The sequence below is a fragment of the Tetrao urogallus genome, assembly GCF_951394365.1.
Source record: "Tetrao urogallus genome assembly, chromosome: 2".
In the NCBI taxonomy this organism is placed as follows: domain Eukaryota; kingdom Metazoa; phylum Chordata; class Aves; order Galliformes; family Phasianidae; genus Tetrao; species Tetrao urogallus.
The window spans coordinates 32,909,682-32,927,010 of NC_136814.1; the positions used below are offsets into that span (position 1 = coordinate 32,909,682).

The following is a 17,329-nucleotide window of genomic DNA, read 5'->3' on the forward strand; positions in this document are numbered from 1 at the left end:
ACCGCAGCCGAGGTGCGGCGGGGCGGCCGGGCGGGGTGCCACAGGACCCGGGGATTGCGCTGCACCACGGCCGCGTTTGTTCTGCACGAGTTTGGGTTTTTTGGCGGCAAAGATCAGTGCAAGTTACCTGATGCCGGAACGGGGTCTTGTGCTTTGTCGTAGTTAAGGGGAAGTAGCCGTCAGATGGGGCAGGATTCGATGAATCCTGTTTCAGGCATCTGCTCTGCAGCCCCTGGAGGGATCCTCAGGTTCACCGCTCGGTCTCACAGGCGTTATGATTTGACATTTTCCAGATGAGAGCAGACCCAGCTGGCAAGTGCAGAGGGCAGCCAGGGTCAGCTTCCAATGACGTAATGTCGGTCCCCGAAGCCTCTCATGCTTCTGATTCACTGCTTAGGGAACACACAAGTAAGCCGTGCACCAGCTTAGTTATACAAAGAAGCTCCATCTGTGCTGCAGCCGCCTCGTTTTGCACTCAGGGCCCTGCAAGACTCAGCAGTGCTGTGACAGGCCTGCACCCCTGCAGATGGCAGCCAGCCCTGCCACCCTAGGGTCAGCACGATCGCAAAGGCACCTGCTGCTGGAGCTGTGAGGCACCAGCTCCCTGTTTCAGCAGGAGAGTCATTTTAGACCGACTTCCAATGGAACACCACCTACCCCTTTCTGTACTGTATCTTCATTCCGACACGCCCTTGTAGAAGTTCTTCAGTTGTAGTTCTGCATGGTGTGGTGAGCTCAGGCATTGGCTTGCTGTGCTCAGAGTAAGGCTTTCATCACTTTGCACTAACAGTAGCGCTTAGAAGTTTGACAGACTACTGCAAATCATTACAACAGCATTAAACTATCATTTCATGATTTTCTGTTGGTTCAGTCAAGCTGCCTAAAGGATTCATTGAACACCGAGGCCGTGTCAGGAATCAGTTTCCTAATAAGTCCTTTCAAAGTCAGTCTGCTGTGCTTCATTCAGCTTTGTTTGGGTGTGCAGCTTGTAATGCAGTTACCACTAGTGTGAGGAAGCTCAGAAAACACTCATCTGATTGAGCTGCACACAGGAGGAGCCTCAATATGTTTCTGATATGATTTAAAAAAATGTGGATCACAGTATTCAACAACCTGTAACAAAGAGCTAGGACAAACTTACGTAAAAGTAGTAAGAAAAATAGAGTATTTAATTATTTCTCTTAAAATATCATAAGTAACTATGACTTATCTTTCTTGTCAGACTTCAGATACACAATGCAGAAGAGGTTTCCATCAATTCTGGAAGGTAGGTTTGTGTTTGCTGACTTTGGAAAGATGGCTGAAGCTTCTCTTGCATCTTACATATAAAACAGATTGTATCATTGCTTAAAACTACACCAGGAGAGATTGCAGAAGTGTTTGTTGTTACATGTAGGTGTGTCTGAAGTGCTTGATGGAGACCTCAGAACTGCAGGGCTCTGTGTCCAAACAGACTAACCGTAAAATCACTAAGTTACAGCTAACAGATTTTCCTGTTTTTCAGTTTATTACAAATCCAATGAGTGGTCTGGAATTCACGGCATAAGGGAGAATGACCAAATGGCATGGTTAAGCAGCAAGAATTAAAGTAAGATAGGCTGATAAAGAGAATAATTATTTTGCCATAGTTATTGTAAAAATGCCTACATTATGATGCCCAGCTCATCTTTTTGATTTCTTGCCTCTGTTCTTCTTTTTCAGCCCTGTGTGCCTGAACTGTTTTTTCCTTTTGATGATGCTTTTCACATCCCTATTGTGAAGCCACCTGTCACGCTCTACTTCCCACTTGATTTGCTTGATATCTGGAAAGATGGAAGATAAGAAGTCAGCAGCTGATAGACATCATGTGGAATACAGATAAATCATGTAAAAGTTAAGACTTGACTAATTTATTTATAAACATTAATAAAATGCAAACTGCTGATTTTTTTTACACCAGAGAACTGTTTTCTGCACAATACACACCCTACTATCTCAGAATCTTGGGGTTTAAGACTGCTCTTAACATTGATTTTCTTTTTTTTTTTTTAATGCTACATGCTCTCCTGTACAAGTATGCAGTACATTACTATTTTTTTCAGGTGACATCAGAAAGGCTTGTAAAGGCCCTACAAAAGACTGACTATTCAAAGAAATACACATTTAATTCATCAGCGTTATTTCTGACAAATTACTTTTGCTTCATCAATATCATGAGGAAGCATTTCCAGTAGGTAGGTAAAGATAGCCATGCTATCTTCCCTTCACAAGGATCCATGATACTCTTGATGAGAGCAAAATTCATATGAAAGCTTGACAGATGGCACACCGTCAATTTTTATTTACAGTGTGAAAGGAGAAATAAAAGCCACCCCCCTTTCTGAAGCCTTATTAAGTCCAATTGTTACAATTAATATTAGCACTGCACATCTTTTGACTGAAAAATACTACATCATCTCTTAATTACATTGAGCTACTTTCCCTCCTGTGTTCTCACTAACCTTATTTGTACCACACTTAGAGTATATCACAAAATTTCAAGTACAGAATCTAAAGAGAAAGAAGCAGAAGAGCACTACAACTACCTGCTCTCCATAGCATGTACTTACTTGCATTGTCTCTGTTAGCCATGGCATTCATTCCAATATTGTCAAACTTGGACCCAGCATTTTCATCCAGCAGATAGCCAATCTTTAAAAAACAGAAATTTTCTCATTTTAGTACAAAGAAGCATGTAAAATGCTTGAACTTTTTTTATTTTCCTGAGCACTGATCTAACATACCTCTTCAGCAGCTGCCAGTATTTTGGCATCTTTGAGTTTTCTCTTCTTTCCTTGGCTGGATCCTTCAAACAAGAAGTACGATTCTTATGAGACAGAAATTCAAATTCACAGTAACACTACTACAGAGGCGTTTTAAATAGTTTTGTTGGTTCTGTTTGTTTGTTTTGTTTTTCAAATTTAATAAGATCACCTAAAATAATCTGTTAGAAAACTTTATTCACCACCTCCCCTAAAAAGAGGGGGGGGAAAAAGTTTTCCAGCAGGAGCTAAATAGGATAAATCTACACAGTGTGTATTAGTAGCAAATGCAAACCCACAAGCTACTCTGCCAGTACAACTCCATTCTTCAAATACACTTCCTTTGATCCCCAGCCCTTCAAGAGCAGATCATCATTCTGAATTAGGCCACACTGTTTAGAGGACAAGGCTATAACCAATTCCTTTTCTTCTATGGTTTATTGAAATCTGAATCATGATCCACAAATCTACTGTACTGGACTCTTCTTGTTACAATTTTTCCCTTTTGTATTAAGCCTTCTCAAATTGAAATACTTTCTTACCTTCACGTGATCCCATAAAATTCATATCTTTCTTTCTCTTGGTCTTTTTACTGATAGACTTCGACTGATTGTCGTTGTTAAGGTCTGACAGAAAAAAATAATAAATGAGTTCCTCATTCCCACACCTTCTACCTGTACTTAAAGCACACTATAAAAATATCTATTTAGACATAAATCTATCTCAATGATCTGAATCTTCAAAAATAAGTTTAAAACACAGTGGACACAACTGAACCTTGATTTCTTCCATAAGCCATAAAATTAAGAACTGCTCAGTGATGTGCCTTTATGCTTTTTTTCCCAAAGCACCAAATATTAATGAGGTGAGAAACTAAGATATTTAACATATGAAGGCTAGGACATTATGTAAACTTTGATTGTCTGCTTAAGTATGATGCAATAACAGTCTTATTAAAGATTCATGTATTAATAGCTGTATGAGTAATTTATCTGCTCAATCTTCAATCATAGTCCTGTGACCTTAAGTTATTACTTGAAATACTCCATTAATTTGTGCTTTGCCAGCTAAAGAAAGTACATTCTGAGTAACCCGTGCTTTTCAGTTGAAAAGAAAGTAAAGACATAAAGGTGCAGCAATCAGTTACGGTTACAGAGGTAATAAAAATAGAGGTGCACAGCTGCATTGGAAGAGTAAGCTGTTATTTGCAAGCCAGTAATGTAGAAAGTTACCTCATCTAAAAATTAACATTAACTAAGCTAAACAAATAAAAATGTTAGGAACAGATTTTTTTTCCTCTTAGAAATCTTTTAATATGCTTGTGTACTGTAGCCATTACAAAGCTGCTTTTGTTCTGCCAATGCTTTTAGCATCAAGAAAACACGTCTTGTATGCAAACTGTTGAACTTCATGTATAGCTCCCGTTTTCATCTCATAGACTGTGCAGAAAATGTTGTTTTTCTGAATTCTTGATCAACAAGAGCAACATTTTTTCACTTAAAATCCAAACCTTACACCCAGATAACCAGATATTAAATATGTAGTTGCAAATTAAATAATCTATTTTAAAATATTTTTCTTTTTGTTTTTGTTGTTGTTTTTATATTAAATGTTACTTCACCTGGGCTGTTATCATCATCAGACACATCCATAAATACGCCTCCTTCCTCATTCATATCCTCTTCAAAATCATCTTCCTCCATGCTTCCTAAGGAGACTTCCTCATCATCCAAGTCACTGAACTCATCTTCATCATCAGAATCCTCCCAGTCAGCACCGGATTCCTCACTTCTGCTTTTCTTATTTCCATTGCTTTTCTTTTTTATATTACTAAAGAAATACATAACAGGTTTAACACATCATATGGTAGAATACCGTTTGCCAGATAACATCCATCTACCTCTAAACAATATGGTAGAAAAGTAAAACATCACAGCAAATTCTGTAAACACAGTAACAATAAATATAATAAAAGTATTATGCACACAGGTATGCAACTCTGTTAAAAACTAAGTAATGTTAAGAAGTTTTGCAGACAATCCTATTCTAAAATAAACTGAGTCTTTCCAGGTGTCTTTGCTCCTTATCAGAAAGTCTTTTCCATAAAAACCACACAGTATGTTTGATCTCTGTATTAGAACCTCCTCTTTTTTTCCACTGAAAGCAAATGCAGCTCTTTAGATGCTAGATGCTTAGTTGTTGTTTTAAGTCTCCTCTTATTTTTTACTCCCACCCACCTGGATCACAGAAACATTTCAGTAAGAGTCTAAACTTTAATTCTTATTTCAATTTTTAGAAAGAATATTCTATGCTGATTTTAAGGGTATACTGAAGATACTTTAACTAAAAGAAGAGGTTAATCAATCACTAATTAACTGCTGACTTCCTGAAAACTGAGCTCTGTGATTCTGGACCCCAGTTTATTCCCTGAGTTAGGTCCAGTTACAACCAGTCCTGACAGCAGCAGCTGTCTCATAATGTGCCTCATTAATATGCCTCATTTTGTTTCCTTTTGTACATGGTAATTCCCAAACAGAAACCAGAGACAATGAAAGCCAAGTAGGATTACACCTTGTTTACGGGTTACTGCATTGTGCAGATAAAATACTACAGGTCTCATGCTCCAAGCAAAGGTCCTGTAAGCACCACCGAATCACAATGCTCCATTCTGAGGGATGTGAGAAAAGCAGCACTACCCAGCACTCAACTGCCACTGCCTTTTTTCTTTTTTTTTGCTGCAAAAATGATAAGCTGAAAGATGAAAGAACTGATTTGAAGTCTTACCCAGCAAAATCAAGGTCATCCTGGCTAACACCAGCGGCACTATCATCAGCTTCAAATGCATCTGGGGAAAAAAATACTTTTTACTACAAAGTGTCAAACAAAAATTATGAAGTTATTGCAAAATATTAAGTGTTGTTTTCCTGAACAACTTATATGATCTGCATCAATAGATCTGATATTAAACGGCTCATACTCCCACAGAAAAATAATCCACAAAACAGTTACTTTAAAATAACTGGACTTTTTCTGAAGAAAAATAAATAAAACACAATGAAAATAGATAGATAGATCTCTCTTTAAGTAATAATGACAGTTTTCTTTTTCCAGAATATAATTTCTGATCGGCATCAGACAGTATCCAAGTCAGACAAAAACTCAATTAGGATACTGCAAATGAATGTCCGACAGCTGATCTGCTGGCTAATTTCCAGGTTAGCAGTTTGCCAAGGCCCTAACTGAACAACTCATCTCATGAGAGATGTTAGGAATTATGACAGAATCTCTAAGGAAGGTTCAAAAAGATCAGGGAGTAAAAAAAGAACAGGCTACAAGAAAAAGTTATTTCATTGTCAGGCTACATTTGGAAATGAACAAAGAAGCAGCAACAGATCTGTGCCAGTTTGTTTACACTCAAACACCCAACATTTCCTACTTGAGCTAAACAAGCTATATTGTTAACTACAGTAGCATAGAACAGGAATTGAAAAGTCAATTTTCTTCCACTTTCACATTCATGTACCAGATTATTTTATACGAAAAGGATACATTAATAATTTGTAAAAGCAGGAAATACCAGGATAGTTTCTACAAGAAAAAATGCAACTTTACCTAATGCTCTTTCAAACTCATCATCATCCACATCTTCTACACTTTCTTCATCCTCCTGGCGCCTGTGTTTCTCTCTTGTTTTATCAAACTTTGTATAAAATCTGAAACAGCATATTACTTTCAGGCACAAAGCTACAGGTAATTCTTTATAAGATTAAAAAAAAAAGTAAAAAAATAACCCAGCAGATGGATTCAACTGTGTATTTTTCCAATTGAAAAGAGTAAGTTAACTATTTCAAACACATCCCAGAACAGAGATTTGTATTTTCTTTCTTTTTCAAGCTGTAAGTCACTACTGTAAGATTAAAACAATACAATTTCACAGAGGTGCTAGAAATCATTTTGAACACAGTGAATTTATAAAAGGGCAAAAGGAAGATGTGTAGATCTGGAAAGTGTCAACTAAGTTCAACTTAGAATCATAGAATGGCTCAGGTTGGAAAAGGCCTTAAAGATTGTCAAGTCCAACCACAACCTAACCATACTACCCTGAATCTAACAACCCTCCACTAAATCATGTCCCTGAGCACCACATCCAAATGGTTTTTAAACACATCCAGGGATGGTGACTCCACCACCTCCCTGGGGAGCCTTATTCCAGTGCTTAACAACCCTTTCTGTAAAGAAGTTTCTTCTGATATCCAACCTAAACTTACCCTGGCACGACTTGAGGCCATTTCCCCTCATCCTGTCACCTGTCACCAGGGAGAAGAGACCAACCCCATCCTCACTGCAATCACCTTTCAGATATTTGAAAAGCACAATAAGGCCTCCCCTCAGTTTCCTCTTCCCCAGACTGAAAAAAAACCCACAATCTACCAACTAAGTTATATTAAATCTACCTCTGATACTTAAGAATTACGACCCATGAGCCATTCATTATCACCCAGAGTTTAGGTGTATTTATCATAACAATACTATTATTTGATGTATAGTTTCCAAGCACTGACTGCTTTCATTCATGATATTCTTTCCTTTTGATAAATTCTGAAATTACGTTCTAAGGAAACTGTCATCACAAGTCATTCAAATTAATCAAAATTTGCAAGCACATGGAACACTAGCAAATACTTATTAGATGTAACTTTTTTTTGAAGGCACTGCATTAAAAAACTCTTAAAATGAATGTTCATAAATATCTCATTACCTGTGAAAAAATAATTCATCCACTGGGATTTTGCTTTCATCTCTGGCAAGGAATTCCTTACTATTGACTGCAAAAGCCAAAAAGAACTGATTTTACTTCAAGTTGAAATGACTGTTATTCTTCTCAGTGGTGTCACAAGTGGTTAAACAGCAGCATAGACAGAAGTACTGTGCTCAGTGCTGTCTGTTGCATAAAGTGAATTCATCACAAACTTCAAATCAACAGTTCTTTGGATATACTGATAACTAGCTGTGAGCAAGGCCCCTTGGAAAAACTCAGCCAGGTTCTAATTTACACGCCAACAAGTGAGGTTTTGCAGTCACCTACCCCAGGGATACTTTTTGTTTTGTTTTAATTCTTATTAAAAAAAAAAAAAAGTAGGAAATAATGTAAGCTAGCTCTCATCCACTGGAACAGCAGAACTGCTACTGCCCAGCAACCCTGGCAGTAAGAAGCAATGCAGCTGAAATGACAGCCATGCACCAGAAGCCAATCGAGCATGCTGAAGAATGGATCCAGCCCTACTCTACCACCATTTCTGAGGAAACAGGGCAAAGTATGACATCTGCAGCACCAGATCAATTAGGGTATCAACGATTGGCCCTGTGAAGAAGCTTTCCCTCTCGTGTCTTTCACTTTCCTTCCTCTCCTCAGAAGTGCTACTGCTTATCTCAGTGGACATACATGGTAATATTTCCTAAGTGACAAAGGTTCGTTTCTGAAAAGAGATCAGCATACAAAACAACTGTTCAAATGAATAGTAGAAGGTATCAGAGGATTTGCAACCTCAGTTCTTCATGCCTCAGCAGTGCCTACCTATAGTATATAAATCCTATTTTGGACATTTCACTTGTAAAATACTTAATTTCCTCAACTTGTGGTAAGTGTTCAGTTTGTTCCTTCAAATAACAATAAACTAAAGAATGCAATAACAAATTACATCCTCAAATGCATTCTAGATAAGAATTATTTAAGCTTTCATGGCCAGAAAAACATACATCACTAAGGGCACAACAGTTAATCTATATTAATAAAGCTCCTGCTTAACACATCAGATCTAAAGTTACAGAAAGTACATCTGTGGGAATGTTAGGGGCTTCCCCACAGATTATGGTACCTCTTCTATGCTCAAGGAACAAGTCTGAAGTTTTATCCTGCTTTTAACTACTGGTTCTTATCATCAAACCTTGCCCATAACCACTGTAAAGACTGGGGCAAAACCCAGCTTTTTTCTGTAGGCAGGTAGTTACCTACCAAAGGAAGAACAGAAGAGATGCTGAACGCAAATCCTAAAAGCCACAGCTGTGGCATTGTTTGAAGTAATCCGCATAATCTAAGGAAAGAGCTTAGTACGATTTACATTGTTACATAAATCCATTTTCCAAGATTGTAAGTCACTTTTCAATTATATTAAGCAGAATTAATGGGATCATGTGATAGTTTGGAAACAAATTCATTAACTGCATACTATTACTGCATTAACTAGTAATAGAGCAGCTTACATTTTAAAGATTTTTATATAACTCTAGGTATATTTTTAGAAATTTCATGGAGCAAAAAAACTAGGATGCCAGACATAAAAATGGCACATATTTGAGCAGGAAACTTACTATTTTGTAAACATAGTATCTCTAAAGTTAATAGCCTAACAAATTGCTCTTCTAACTAAAATTGATATTAGCCAGAAGAAACTCTAAGGCTGTTTATGTTTTTTAGCAGCATTTTTTCCCCCAAGGTGTCACACTGCCAGCTACAAGCCAATCTGTAACAACGTTCTAAACTTTTTACACAAGACTGCAAAATTTACTCTCTACCCAGCTAATTTATCACCTTGTATGAGATGCTGGAAAAAAAAAAAAAAAGGTAATTTAGCATGAGAAAATACAGAAAATACATGCAGACGATAGCAGAAATAGCACAGTAGACAAAAAGGCATGCTGTTTTCAGGCACTCTGTCCTGTGCTGTTACACATTTTCTAATGGCAAGGAGAAAGTATAAGGTTGATGATGCACTGACTAATAAAAAGGAATTGCTATGAGAAAATAATTGACAACTAGAGAGAAAATACAAGGAGAAAAGGTATTAAAAAGATTTGTTGACTAAAGCTAAGCAGTAGTACAGCAGAAGATAAACTGTTTTTCTACTCAAATAGACAGTGATTGAGACAACAGAAACAGCACAGCACAGAGGATGGATGTTCACAACCATCAGCCAAGACTTTTTTCTTTTTTAACTTCAAAAGGACAGTTTCTCAATCACAATGTTAAAAGAAAGGAGGCCAGCCTACCCGCCAGACTTCGTATATCTGTCATGAACTGCTTCTTCTTCCGCTGCATTACCGCACTGCTGGTGTTCTCTGTAGCAGAACATAAATCAGAAACACTACTTCAGTAAAAAAGTTCTACTTTATTAGAACTTATACAAAGCTGAAAGGAATGGTTGCCATCCCAGAGGGATCCTGACAGGCTGTAGAACATGCTGTTCAGCAAAGAGAACTGCAAGAAGTCCTGCAACTGGGGAGATACTACCCCAGAAATTAATATATATGTAGGGAGTCACCCAACTGGAAAGCAACTTGGCAGAAAAGGCCCTGAGCGACAGCAGGTTGACCAGGAACCAGCAATATGCCCTTGCCACAAAGACAATCAATGTTAACCTGGACTGCATTAGGAAGAGTGTTACAGCATGCCAAGGCAAGGGATCCTCTCCCTCTGTTCACTCCTGGTGAAGTTATGCCTGGAGGGCTGTGCCCAGTTCTGGGCCCCCAGTACAAGAGATGTGCATTCTACAGAGAGCCCAGGAAAGGGCCTTAAAAATGAAAGGATGAGAGCATCTCTCCTGTGAAGAAGGGCCACAAGAGATGGGATTATTCAGCCTGGAACAGACTTAAGGGAGAATCTCATCAATGTGCACAAATATCTGAAGGGAATGTACAAAGAAGATAAAGTCAGATTATTTTCAGAAGGGTCCGGGGAAAAGGTGAGGAAATGGGGTTTGTACTCATCTGAACATCAGGAAGCACTTTTTACTGTGAGATTGGCTGAGCACTGGCACAGGCTGCCCATAGAGGCTGTGCAGTCTCCCTCTGTAGATGTCATCTTCAAAAGCTACCTGGATATGGTCCTGGGCAGTCTGCTTAAGCAGGGGAGTTGGACTAAATGATCTCTACAGATGCATTCCAACCTTGATTATTCTATGCTCAGTCTTTACACTCCCCTACATTTATTCCTGCTAGCTTGGCAGTTATTGAAACTCTGATAAAGAGGCAACACTATGTGGCTAGCAGCTGGTTCTAAATTACAGATATCTTTCACACAGCCCTGCAGACTGATGTCACTCCTCTGGTGCACCATGTGCACTCCAAATATTTGACAAGCGTAGGTCGTTAACAATCTGAGAGTTTCACCATCAACAATCAAGATCAAATGCAAAGAAGTTCACCTTTGCCTTTGTGGAGTTTGGGATTTCTGTACACAAAGCGATCCAAGAATCTCATTAATGTGAAATCTTGCAAAGGGTCACCGGAGTACTGAATGTGATTTCCCTGAAATAAGAAAATGTTTGTGATCTTCATTTTCAAAAGACAGCAACATATAGCTAGAGGCTCAAATGGTCCATCAAACAACAATAAAGATTTGGGGATATCTCATCATTTAAGCCTGACAAGTTAACTCGCTCCTTCATGCTTTTATTCTTGGAATCTCACTGTTTTCTTCAAAAAGCACCTCCCTCACTTCATTTCAGTGATGAACTGCCTTGCCATGCACTGTGCTAAAAGAGAAACATTTTTATTGACAGCGATTCATTTGCAACTACTAAGTTAATAGTCAGTACAACTTGAATACCAAATATGTAAAAGAAAGTAAAAATTCTAAGTAGGCACTTGTGCATGATATCATCACAGTATTTTAAGAAGTAAAAGTTGTGCTCCAAAAACAGAGCCCTCTCACATCAGAAATAGAACACTTTATGCAGACAGACCAAAATCTAAAACAACTCTAAGGATCACATAATATACACTTTTCAACCTAGTTATTTCCTTCTGTGAACAGTCTCATTTAGATAAAGCACAAATTCAGTGGAAAGCTTTGTCTTTGAGTGCACGTTACTCACAGTGTTACAGAACTTCTAGCAACCTGCAGAGTGCAATAAAGCTTTATACTGTTTTTATTGGCAAAAGATAGCTAATAAAAATCACAGCTAGACAGGTAAAAGTACTTACTTCCAGAATTGTTTTTGCAAAGAGAGCCACAGACGGATGAAAATGTTCAGAAAGCTGAAAAACACAAAACATTTCTTTATTTCTACTTCAAAAATAAATGCCATCGTTTTTCATGTTGCCATAGGCTTCTAACAACATTGTATTTGAAGACCACTCTGCAATTCACCAAACAACACACAAGCATGTACTGGGGCTCTGCTCCCGAACAACTAAGGAATGTCAAGTTCTAATTTTTTGTTAGCATTAACCAAAAGTATCCACGACTATAGTTTTATTTAACTAAACACCAAAAGGCTTCATTAATGAAAGTAAAGATTCAAAAGTCTAAAAAAGATCACAGATCAATCTCCACTACAAAATTACTATTCCTACTCTGGAATAACACCACCAAATACAGCACATACAAGCTTAGAGCTGAACAGTGTGACCTTTAACCTTTCTGTCACATGACTGAGATAACCACTCCAGAAATAACAAAGTTAATTCTCTTTTCTTTATACAAGGACCACACTAAGAAACACAGTATGCAGTAACAGGAGGATGCTTTACCTTCTTCAGTTCCCAAAGGCTTGTACTTTCAGCACCACAGTATAAAGGACTTCGGTGCAAAGGATCATAGGAAACCCCATTCTTTTTCCCTGGGGAACAGTAGAGATAGAAAAAGACTATTACACTTCCTCAAAAAAACTCAGGAGAGTATTATCTTCATTTCACCGTAGCAGCAATGCTGTTCATCATTCTTTGCTAGACAGACCACAGATTCATCCAGTAGCAGAAAAAGATGAAATCCAGAAGCCCACAGTATGACCAGGTGAATTCCTACTTGCTTTCAGGAAAGCCCTTGAAAACCCCTTCTCTGTTCCAGAAGGGAAATACTGTCCCCTTGTACACAGCATTGGTCAGTCCACACCTTGAATACTATGATCAGTTTTGGGACTCTCACTATCAAGATACTGAGTTGCTCATGAGTTTGCAGAGAAGAGCAACGCAGTTGATGAAGGGACTAGAAAATAAGCGTTACAAGGAGTGGCTGAGGGAACTTGGGCTGTTGAGTCTGGAGAACAAGAGGTTGAATGGAGACCTCAGCACTGCCTGAAAGGAGTTTGCAGGTAGGAGGATGTTGGTTTCTTTTCTCAGGTGAAAAGCGATGGCACATAGGAAACGGCCTTGCATTGTGTCAGAGGTTTGAACTGGACATCAGAAATAATTTCTTCAGAGGGTGGTCATGTGCTGAAATGGGCTGCCCAGATGTGGTACAGGCCCCATCCCTGGAGGTATTTAAGAGACATGTGGATGTGGCACTACAGTATACGGTTTAGTGATGGGACTTGGTGGGTCAGATGGATGGCTTGAACTTGATGACCTTGAACATCTTTTCCAGACTGGTGATTCTATGACTCTGTGAAAAGGTCATCAGGAAAGAGCAAAGCTAGAAGCAGGCTCAGAGCTAGACAGGTTGGTTGTTCTAGCAATGTTCAACCGAATATGCACCTACACACATCCTGACAATGGCTACGTTACTCTGAATGTCTTTCAAGTTGGAAGAAAAAAAATCCAGTTTGTTTATGACTTGGGCACAAACACACTAACCCCTTAGAGAAAACAGCTAAAAGATGAATACAGTCTCTTCACTATTGCTGAGCTAACAGACAGAGGAAAAAAAAAATGATTCTGATTGCTTTGAATCAAACTTCAATTTGAAAAACTAAAATTATGTTCTAATTAATTTTACCAGTCTTGATCAGTATGCCACTGTTACTGAATGTTAGGACTTGAATGCATTATGTTTTCTTGCTAATTTACCTCCCATATTCTCATGATGCACCCATGAGGCTGCTGAACTCAGATGATTAGTTTTAGCAGAATTTTCTGTTGTGCTCCTCTCTTCCTTCTCTACTTTGTCTGCATCCACAAATGTTTCCTCACTCTCTTCAACCTCTTCTTGATCCTTAAAGCACTCTTCTTCATCAGACTCCTAAATAATAAAGAAAATGTTTGTGAACAGCTTTTCTTTTACAGTTTTATTACAATTTGTTAGAAAAATCCACATACTTCTGAAGAATCAGCATGTTTAGACAACACATATTTTTGGCCACAATACAAGACTACAATTGAACTTTGCAGTCATACAGTTATACAGTCGTCAGTGCAAAAGTCCGTCCTCATTTGATGAAAGAAAATATCTTATTTAAATACTGCCTGGTTATACTTCAGAGACTGCATAAAGAAGAAGGCCATGTTCTGACAAAACTTTTTGGACTGGAGCACTTATCTGCTTACTTACACAGCATTTAGCAAAAGAACTTCCTCCATGAATGAAGGCTGTAGGACCTGCTAGGAATGCAGACAACACCTTTGCAGATTTTTAATGCAGTTGTAATTGTTGAAGTACTTTTTGCCACAGAAAAATCAGATATTAACAAAATCTCCTAAGAATTCCATTTTACAGGACAGTCCTTTCCAGATACGAAGAATTATTCACAAAGAGAAATAGGTTAGGGAAAGGTGAACATCTCTCTTAGCCCTACAGAATAAAGTAGTCATACCACGTGATCCTGTAACTGGACCCTCAGGCCTGGTTTTACTTTCAGAAGCTCAGACAGAAGGTACAGGGTTCCACAAATGAAGGGTGGTGTCTGTCCAGTAGTGACCTGAAGCAACCTCTTCACGAAGGCCTTCACTCGCCGTAACACCACGTCTGCCTTCAGAGATTTATAGACAAGGTTAAGAAACATGGATGGCTTTGAGCAGGCTGCTAAACCAGGATCCAGAAGCTTCCTGTAGAAAACAAAGGAGAATTAATCGCCGTAACGCACACTGGAGAATAACTGCTATCAAAAACTACTATCCACATTTTTCAGACAGGTGTCCAGAAGTACAGTCACAGCTTGTTCTCCAGTAGAACAAACCATTATGAACAATGTTGAAAATGTCAACAGCTGTGTAATATCTGCAAGTCCATAACAAACAATTAACATTAAAAAAAAAAAACCTGTATCAGTAAATGAAATAAATATAAATATATATACATATATTTAAAACTGAGTTCAACACAGAAGTTTAAAAATTGAGGACATACAAGTGAGAAACTAATCTGACCTATTCAGATAACCGAAAAAGTAGAAAGAAAATGGTTGGCAACTGTCAGGCTTCGCAATCAGGCCAGATAACCTGTGTCAGCAAGTCCACTTTCTATTCGCTTTTTTTCTGACACTATGTGGTACGGAAGGCCTCAAAATGCATTGCATGGTCTTGGGGAATCCGAGCTCCCTTTATAAAATCAGTATCAACTAACCAGAAGCCTGTATGGAACCTACCAAGTGTCTAAATAATCACCTAGGATCAAAAAGGAGATTCTTTTAGAACACGAGTTTTCCCAACCCAACAAATTAAGTCATCTAAGGATCATGTTGACATAGGGCTTTCCTCCCTTATGAAAAACAGACAACAGGATTTTAGGCTATTACATCACTAAAACACACTGTCTGTAAAAGTGATTTCAGAATAAGTAATTATCAAATAGTATTAAAATGTATCTGGAATTAAAACCAGAAAACAGTGCAAAGGCACGTTCTCACAGCCGCCCACTGTCCTCTTATCCCCATCTTATTAAAAAAAAAAATTATGTATGTTGTTTTCTAGCCCATAGTAAACATCAGAAATGTTTATTCAGTGGGACACAAAGTTTGCAAAATCTTAATGGCAGTTAAGCTTTTACCAAATATCCAAACGTGCCACTTACTTATACAGCGCTGCGTAGTACCTATCGGATACAGTCTGCTGGGAGTCCATAACCTGGAACAGCAACATCAAGGCCTGGACACTGGTACTGAAGTTCACAAGGTGCAGAACTTTAAACAAGGTGTTCATCTGTTCTTTCACTTTCTCATCACCAATCTCAGCGTAAGGGTAAGCTCTGTTTACCCCGCTAAGAAGAGCGCTGAGCATTTTGGATTCAACATCTTTTTTCTTAATGCAGTTCCGAAAAAAACAGAAATACAAAGATATCAGCTTGTTGGCCAACGGAGTTTCTTCATGACTGAGGACTATCTGATTTAAAAAGCACATGGCATAATACTGAGTCTTTGCACTGATGTTTGTGCGGTACAAAAGTCTCTCCACCTCACTGCACACCACTCCTTTCATATTTGGATGCTTGTGAAGTAAAGTCTCTAGAAGGTAAGAGGCTTTGGTGGCTATTTTGTTCTGAGGGTCTCCAAGTTTATTTACCAGCTGAACAAGCAGAAATTTCTCCTGCTCAGGTTTGTTGCAGAGAAGCTCATGGGCAGCTGCCAGCGCTCGGGTTTTTGTTGCCGTCAGGGAATCGTGGCTCAGTATTTCCAAGGTCTGCACAAACTCTGCCACCTGCAGCTTCAGCTGGTGCTCAAAGTACCACAGTATCAGACGTCTGTCCCTTGAATCTCTGTTGCCACTCGACATTTTCTCTATGTTGTTAAATGGACGCTGTGAGAAAGACCACAGCTTGCGAGTATCCGGTAAGAGATCTGAAAGGAGCAGCTCTCTGAAAGTATCCAGAGCCATGAGGCTCTGTTGCCTGCTGCCCTTCTTCTTTACGAGGTTCACCAAGTTCTCAACAAAGTGGAGACTGTGAACAGCGCTGTCCTGAATGAGGAGGGTCATGGCTGCCATCCTGTCAGCGAGGGTGCCCGAGGACACAACGGTTTTCATCCATGCCGACGAGGCCCCCTTCTGATACTCCGTCTTGTTCTTGTACAGCTCTGTCTCATGCTGGTACAGCTTTTGGGCCAAGGCCTTGTACTGGGACAGGAGGGCTGGATCTTGCGGCTCAGCAGAAGTCTCACCGGTGTACTCCAGGTCGTACCACTTGCCGCCAGGTTTGACCAGTATCACCTCCCTAGCATGAAATGTGAAGTCCTCTTCCAGCCTTTCCTTCTGTACTGATTGCTGCTGGCGTGCTAGCTTCTTCTTGCTGTCTTTTCCACCACTCACTTGCTCTTTGGCTTTTTTTTCCTTTTCCCCTTCTGATGAAGAAGAAATTGTTTCTTTCTTGCTTCTCTCCTTGCTTTTCTCCTTCTTGCTTTTCTCCTTCTTTGGGGTCTTCTCTTTCTCTTTGCCGCCCTTTTTCTCCTCCTCCTCCTCTTCCTCCTCCTCCTCACCCAGGCAGCTCTTCGCGTACTTGCCAAGCCCCAAAGAGCCGATGAAGGCCTCCAGCTCCCCCTCCTTCAGATCGTCGATGGCACCTTTCTTGCCGCCGTCCACCATCTCCTCCGCCTCGTCCACGGCGCACAGCATGAGGAAGTCTTGCTGCGGGCGGCAGCGAGGCGGTTACACGCGGCTTGCACGCGGGCCCACGCGCTCTCTCTCCCTCTCCCTCCCGCCTCCCCTCACCTTGGTGCCGCCGAGGCGGAGCACCTCGTCCAGCGTGAACCCATCGGCACCTCCACCGCCGCCGTCGTCGTCGTCGTCATCTTCATCCAGTTCGTAGCCGTCCGCCTCCTCCGGCCGCCGCCTCGCGCCCCAGTCCCCCAGCGCCGCCATGGCAGCCCGCAGGAAGGCGGCTCGGCGACGCAGGCGCAGCGCCCGCT

The 17,329-nt window shown here is 39.8% G+C and overlaps 1 protein-coding gene across 2 annotated transcripts; it reads right to left on the bottom strand.

Annotated features, from left to right (window-relative positions):
* Positions 1-1,662: 1,662 nt before the first annotated feature.
* On the bottom strand, positions 1,663-17,282 carry CEBPZ (CCAAT enhancer binding protein zeta; the record flags this gene model as incomplete). 2 transcript variants are annotated; one of them, XM_079550010.1, is made up of 16 exons in its annotated part: positions 1,663-1,802; positions 2,589-2,670; positions 2,763-2,824; positions 3,323-3,406; positions 4,402-4,610; positions 5,565-5,625; positions 6,393-6,493; positions 7,540-7,606; positions 9,828-9,896; positions 10,982-11,084; positions 11,763-11,816; positions 12,312-12,400; positions 13,566-13,737; positions 14,309-14,540; positions 15,505-17,048; positions 17,133-17,282. In XM_079550010.1, the coding sequence occupies 16 exons, from the start codon at positions 17,280-17,282 to the stop codon at positions 1,663-1,665; spliced, it is 3,219 nt and encodes a 1,072-aa protein (XP_079406136.1). The 2 variants fall into 2 exon arrangements, with proteins under 2 accessions (XP_079406136.1, XP_079406135.1); XM_079550009.1 differs by having other exon boundaries at positions 2,763-2,845.
* Positions 17,283-17,329: the final 47 nt, after the last annotated feature.